General features: G+C 44.7%; 1 protein-coding gene across 1 annotated transcript; it reads right to left on the reverse strand.

Annotated features, from left to right (window-relative positions):
• Positions 1 to 350: 350 nt before the first annotated feature.
• LOC109861009 lies at positions 351 to 3,097 on the reverse strand. Its single transcript, XM_020440485.1, has 4 exons — positions 3,008 to 3,097; positions 2,795 to 2,899; positions 575 to 2,608; positions 351 to 449 (listed from the first exon to the last, which is right to left on the reverse strand). The coding sequence occupies exons 1-4, from the start codon at positions 3,095 to 3,097 to the stop codon at positions 351 to 353; spliced, it is 2,328 nt and encodes a 775-aa protein (XP_020296074.1).
• Between the last annotated feature and the right edge of the window lie 3,834 nt (positions 3,098 to 6,931).

Here is a 6,931-nt window from a genome sequence, read left to right on the forward strand (position 1 = left end):
CAAGGATACGTCCTTGCCGTCACAAACCAAACGCGAAAAGCAAGCGACCAGCCTTGACACGAGGCCTGTGCAACGCGGATTCGTGGCTAACAGAACTAAAACGGGCACCTCACCGTCGTCGGTTGCTCTCCGGCATGTCCTGGTCTTCTCCGTCCGGACCGATTCGGTCAGCTCTCCTGGATTCGCCGGGGTCACCCTCTCGACAAAATTCCTTGGCCTCGAATCTCAACTCGCGGCACGGCAGACTATCTCGACGGCACGGCAGATTCGCGTACGTACGGGAGCCCAAAAATATGCGTGTGTCTCGCACATCTTCTTCTTCTTCTTTGCACTTATGGCTCCGTGCCCCTTTAACTGTTTAGGCACCGGCCAGTCTTTGCTTTAAGCGCACAGGCTAGCTTGGACACAACACTAGGCTGCCTGCTGCGCTGTGTACTGAGACTCAGGATCTAGTAACAACAGGGGAACAAGCAGGAAAGGTAAACACAAAAGGAGTAGGGGGGTAAGGGAAAGGAAAGGGTAAAAGCTTGTTTGCAAAGGAGATACCGATCTACTAGGACGGTTATATATTTACGTTGGTTGTATTAACAAACTTTAACAAAGCAAACATGGCGCTAACGTTATCAGAAAAGGCTACCTTCTCTACGCTATACGGTGGACTAAACCCATTGTGATACAAATCGATTAGCAACCTGTCCGAATGTTCTTTATTACATGGACAATGGAAGAAAACATGATTAATATTTTGTTCCGGTTGGCCGCACTGGCAGCTCGCGCTATCAACTATATTTTTCTCAAACAGGTGACTGTTCACTGCTGTGTGGTATGTACGAATTCTAGACACTAGAGAAATTAACTGTCTAGGGAGGAACTTCCCTTTCTTAGTCTTAGAGTACCAAGGTTTGCCCAGCGGTTCCGGTACATACTTAAAATAGCGACCACCCTTATGGCGAGACAAACTAAGGAGATGCTCTCTAGACTGCTGTAAGATAGTCGACCTGATAGAGGGGAAGAGGGAAGAGACCTCATGTTTTTCAGCTGGTTCAGGTAGAGACAAGGCTTGTTTTGCATGTGAGTCAGCGAGCTCATTGCCATGAACGCCTACATGGCCAGGTACCCAGACAAACTTAACTCTGACTCCCTTTCTTTCTAACTTCACAACTACCTCCTTTATTTTGTACACAACTAAAGAATGATTCCCTCTCGGGTCCGGTGACTCCAGGCAACGTAACACAGACAGTGAGTCAGAGGCTACCACTACTGATGGAAAACCAAGATCATCAGCATATTCCAATGCACACAGCACTCCCATCGCCTCCGCATCGAAAATAGTAGACGAAGCGCCGATCCGTTCTTGGTGGACCAACACTGGGTTTACGGACACAACAGCAAACCCCACAGCTGCCGGAGAAGCACCGTCACTTGGGCGGGCCAGAGAACCGTCTGTAAAAAACACTCGAGTAGCACCAGTTTCCGATAGATAGCCTGAAAACACACTCTGAGGATCCTCAGACTCACGAATCCGATACCCTACCTCAGTATCCACACAGCACCTTCTATAACCCACCCCAAAAGGGAGGGCCAAGCTACCCGGCAACGTATACCTGATAACATTCCTAGTGATCGGTGCTAACTCCTTGCCAATCTCCATGAGGCCAAACCGGACGCCCACGCAAATTGGAGACCAGTTCGCACAATTCTCCTCGATCAACCGTCCCACCGGGTGATTGGTCCTCGCCAAAACCCTGCAAACATACTTGCTAAGTAGGTACCTGTGTCTATACATCAGGGGTTGTTCACACACTAAGTCTAACAACACATTGGTCGGGGTAGTTCGCATAAGGCCACACGCAACTCTAACACACGCGTACTGTAACCTATCCAGCACCTGCATTTCCTGTTCACCGAGAGGGAAGGTGACCTGACAGCCCCACTCAAAGACCGACCTCACCAGTCCCTTATACGCCGTCATCAACACCAAAGGGTGCGCACCCCACTTTATACCTGCAATTGCTTTTAGGATGTTAACCCTAGGAAGGACCTTATTACGGGTCATAACAACATGTTTTTTCCAACTTAGTTTATAATCAATATAAACACCCAAAAACTTTACATTCCATTCCACCTTTACAGGTGACTGTCCGATTTGTATTTTGATATTATGTTTTTTGATTAGCCACTTAGTATTCCTTAGAGAATTTAAGGAATAGAATGTAGCTACAGATTTGCTAGGCGATATGTTCAGGCCCAGAGAAGACAGGTGTCTGTGGACATTAGACAAGGCCATATTCAGTTGGCAGGAGACCTCGGTAATAGACTGTCCCGTGCCATAAACTACCAGATCGTCCGCATATATGAGTGATTCAACCCCAGGTGGTAGACTTGACTCAACGCGAGACATATACAAGTTAAACAACAAAGGGCTCAACACAGAGCCCTGTGGAAGTCCTCGAGTGGTAGTTCTATGTTGAATAAAAACACCCGAAGCATACACCATCAGATCCCTAAAACTGATCACTGACGCAACAAAAGCTACAGCACTGGGGGTCACCCCGAGCCTCGGCAGCATTGACAAAAGGATCTCAGGGACCACATTGTCAAATGCGCCCTAAACATCTAGAAAAACCGCGCCAGTGATTCTGCGGGTGTTATTAGCAAGCTTAACTTTGGAAATGAGCACAGAGAGGTTATCTGTACAGGACATACCCCGTCTGAACCCAAACTGATGGGGTGAGAAGACTTTACTGTTTTCCGCCCACCACTCGAGTCTTCTGCACACTATTTTTTCAAGTACCTTTAATAAGTTGTTGGCTAACGAGATGGGTCTGTACGATCCACTACGACCAGGTTTTGGGATCAGTACTACAAAGTACTGTTTCCACTGTTCCGGATACGCCTTCTGTAAGTACATCCAGTTATACAAGTCCAGAATGTACCGAAGTAACTCAGGAGGAAACTGGGTAATAATAAGATTAGTTACCAAATCTGGGCCCGGGGCCGAACGTACCTTTAGGGACTTTACCGCAGATGCGTACTCGTCTTGGGTTACCGGGTTATCCATGAATGATCCATCCACCACTGAGTCCAAACACCCCATCTCCTGGAGTACCTCCTCTCCCCTAGGGGCAGCACCAGGGTTTAACGGGGCAATCTTTTCCATCGCTTGACACAACCCACCCTGGTCAAGGCAGTTTCTGTTCCCTGCATATCTAGATTTACTACGAGCACCTGAGAAGGCCCTGACAGTGTTTCAGACCGAGCCTACATCCGAGTTAGCATGGAGGGACTCACAAAACTTTCGGAAGGCAACTCTTTTCTTTTTCCTGAAGAATCTGTAGGTCTCCTTTGAAACCCTGTTGTAATTATCGAAGTTTTCCTTGTTAGGACGAGCAAGAAATTGTTTGCAAGCTTCCTTTTTTTTTTTGTGTTCCTCAGCACACGAAGTGTCCCACCAGGGGGAAGGAGGTTTCCTAGAGGTACCTTGTCTACAGACCTTCGCGGCCCTCGCCTGTAACAACGCACCTTCTATCAGTTTTGCAAGACTTGAGTAAACAGAACTAACATCTTTCTTATCAGAAACATCTAAGCATAGGAGGAACGGGACCTGAGACACACAAAGTGATCTAAAAAGTTCCCAGTTGACCCTACCCACCGAGTAATACGGACGGCAGGCCGTTCGACCAGAAAAACGACCGCGTACTTTGGTGATTACAGGCAAGTGGTCACTACCGTAATGGAACTCGCACACCTCCCAGAAGCATTGAGCGGCAAGATCTTGGGAGACTATAGTTAAATCAAGAGAGGAACGGCTAGACAGATCTGGCGAACACCAGGTACAACTACCATCATTCAGAACAGAGAGAGAGAGACTGGTTACTGCTCTCTCGATTTTTCTCCCTTCAACATTAACAGTAGTGGAGGAACCACCCCATAAAGGGCTCTTACCGTTGAAGTCCCCACAGATCACCACAGGTTGAAACCTGGAACAGGTCAGGAAGAAAAGGGACCAAAAGTCCGGATCTGTGTAGCCACTACTACAACGAGGAGGGCTATACACAGAGAAGACATACAGATGCTTTCCTTTAGGGAAAAGAAGTTGAAGAGCTACTAACTCCACTGAGTTCTGACGACAGACATTATAGAGATCGGGAACGTCTAGCAAACGGAACTTTATGTGTTTAGCAACAACGATTGCAACACCACCTCCCTGTCTATTGCGATCACGAGAAATGACCTCGTGATTTGCAAACGTCACTATAGATTTGTCGTCCAGATAGGTTTCACAGAAGGCCGCCACTTCAGCTCGAGTATCTTGGAGCAGAAGTCTAGCAGAGTCCAGGTTACGAACCAAGGAGCGACAGTTCCATTGGACCACTGTAATGGAACCCAAAGATGTCATTTCAGCGTACGCGACTTACGTTAAACTTTTTACTAAACTCACGGAGAGGGAGGACACTACCTCCTTTATGATATTTTGCATGTCGTTTTTGCTAAGTTTGGTTATATCGAAGGGATTTGAACCGTCTTTAAATTTGTTTAAGACATTTATATTTTCCTCAACTGAACTAACGTTAACCAAAGATAGGGGTTTTTGTTTATTTTTCAAACAAGTAAGGTCACGACGAGGCAACACAGCACGGGTGATACTCTATTGACCACAGTACGATTCGACACCGCTCGATTCGACACAGATTTATTCGACACCAAATTATTCGACACCGTACNTAACCTGAAAAATTTTAATTTTGAAAGTTTTGCTACGCGACGGTTTTTCTTGATGAATTAAACCGATTTATGCGATTTTTAGCAATTTAAAATTTTTTCGCAAGGTTAGGTGCCTGGGTTAGGTCTTATCCCTTTAACCTGAAAAATTTCTATTTTGAAAATTTTGCTACGCGACGGTTCTCTTATTGAGATTAAACCGATTTATGCGGTTTTTAGCGTTTTTTAATTTTTATCGCAAGGTTAGGTAGGTAAGTCGCCTGGGTTAGGTCTTACACTTTCTACCTCGAAAATTTTAATTTCGAAAATTTTGTTACGCGACGGTTCTCTTATTGAGATTAAACCGATTTATGCGGTTTTTAGCGATTTTTAATTTTTATCGCAAGGTTAGGTAGGTAAGTCGCCTGGGTTAGGTCTTACACTTTCTACCTTGAAAATTTTAATTTCGAAAATTTTGTTACGCGGCGGTTTTCTTGTTGAGATTAAACCGATTTATGCGATTTTGAGCAATTTTAAATTTTTTCACAAAGTTAGGTAGGTTAGGTGCCTGGGTTAGGTCTCCGAACTTTCAAATTTCTTTACACAACGATTTGCCGCCGCGCCCTGAAACGTCTTACGCGCGTTGGGTAATTTTCCAAAATTCTCAAAATTTTTAACTGTGGAAGACTTTACTTTGCTACGGCGTTTTAACATGAATCGAACCGATTTATGCGTTGTCTAACCGACCTTTTCACCAACACTGTCTTCGTGAACAGATACTCGCAGTTACAGCGTGTCTAACCACTTTACGTCTAACCTCCTTGACCCGACTAACCTTAAGCTTGTCCTTGAACACTGCTTCCCGAGCTGAAACTTTTTTTACTAGGCACTAACCTTTAGTTTCTTCTTGCTTTCAGGAACAGCTGCTCTGCTTCAACTGGACTTGTCGCCGCTGGATCGCCGTAGAAGGTAGGTATAGGTAAGTGTTACGTGTTTTTTAATTTTATACTCCGTAGAGTTTATTTGAAACTATACCGCTTGTTCCCTATGCTAAAGTAACTTGTGCAAAAAGGGATTTCAGGTTGAGGTATGTTTTGCTGACTCAATAGTTTATTTCTTCTTTTCTCTTGGAATAAGTAAGAATGAGTAGTTGGACTTTTGGGATAAGAAAAAGAGGGTTCTTTGGTCAGGAGCCCTACGATATACACTAGAGTTGATACTGGCTTACCTTGGTGGACTTTGATAAAACACACCCGCGGTTAGGTACTAACCCGAAAATTCGAAATTTTGGAAAATTGCTCAATTGTCTCGCGACTCGATCACAATTGTTAGGAACAACTTAAAAAGTTGACTTGGACCGTAAAATTCGTGATGACAATTTTTTTAGTTTAAACGCTAATTATCCTTATAACGAAATCGAATTGACCAATAAAAACTTGACTGTGAACGAAACTTTGTCGTCCTAAGTGTACCACGGTGTTATGCCACCTTACCAAATATCAAATCTTTGTGCCTCTCGGTTTACTAACTTTGACCGGTATCACTGTGTGACCTTCACAGAAAATCGCGATTTGTGAAACCTCACGAAATTCTTTTAATTAATGCGTTTTTAAAACGACTTACCGTGCGTACACCGCACAATTGCCAACTATGAGTCTTTTAACAAACAATTCAAATGTAATCGAAATGTATAACACCTCTAAACTTGTTTCACAAACCGTGACGCGGTATGTTTCTTGCGCAGTTATACTAACTCGCTTTACTTTACTTTTAACAACCGTGTTAAAGAGCGTTTTATCGCTAACGCAGGAACTGATATCCTTAAAACAAAATATTACACACACGCAACAATCTTTGAAGCGCGGTGAGGCGCGATGAGTCACCGCCACTTGAAACGCGTTTGGACTTTGCTGGATGACGCAACTGTTTACGCGCCACCGTTTTGCCGTGCGTGCTCGACCTTTGTCGGGCTGACGCAATGTTTGCCAAACGAGTTTACGGCGCTCGTTCGATTTACGTGACTCTAACGTTCTTTTATCAAACTTTTTATAACAAACTCGATCCGTTAGTCCTGTCACGGTCGCCAATTTTCACCCCGGCAAGGTTTAGTGCGTGTACTGCGAGACGCACCTCGCGATCGTGACTCTAAGCGAGAAATTTACCGTGTTGATCGAACCCGAGACTGCAGGGTGGAATTACGAGCTGTTATATCGAACGTTTTTGTTAAGAG

The sequence above is a fragment of the Pseudomyrmex gracilis genome, unplaced genomic scaffold, assembly GCF_002006095.1.
Source record: "Pseudomyrmex gracilis isolate BER0280 unplaced genomic scaffold, ASM200609v1 scaffold_539, whole genome shotgun sequence".
Lineage (NCBI taxonomy): Eukaryota > Metazoa > Arthropoda > Insecta > Hymenoptera > Formicidae > Pseudomyrmex > Pseudomyrmex gracilis.

Excerpts from the sequence above, each read along its gene's own strand:
- LOC109861009 (XM_020440485.1), bottom strand. The coding sequence starts at position 3,097 with ATGGGGTGTTTGGACTCAGTGGTGGATGGATCATTCATGGATAACCCG. Across the intron at positions 2,900-3,007 it reads CTGCGGTAAAGTCCCTAAAG|AAGGCGTATCCGGAACAGTG; the intron begins GTACGTTCGGCC and ends ATGTACTTACAG. Across the intron at positions 450-574 it reads AGTTTGTTAATACAACCAAC|ATCCTGAGTCTCAGTACACA; the intron begins GTAAATATATAA and ends TGTTGTTACTAG.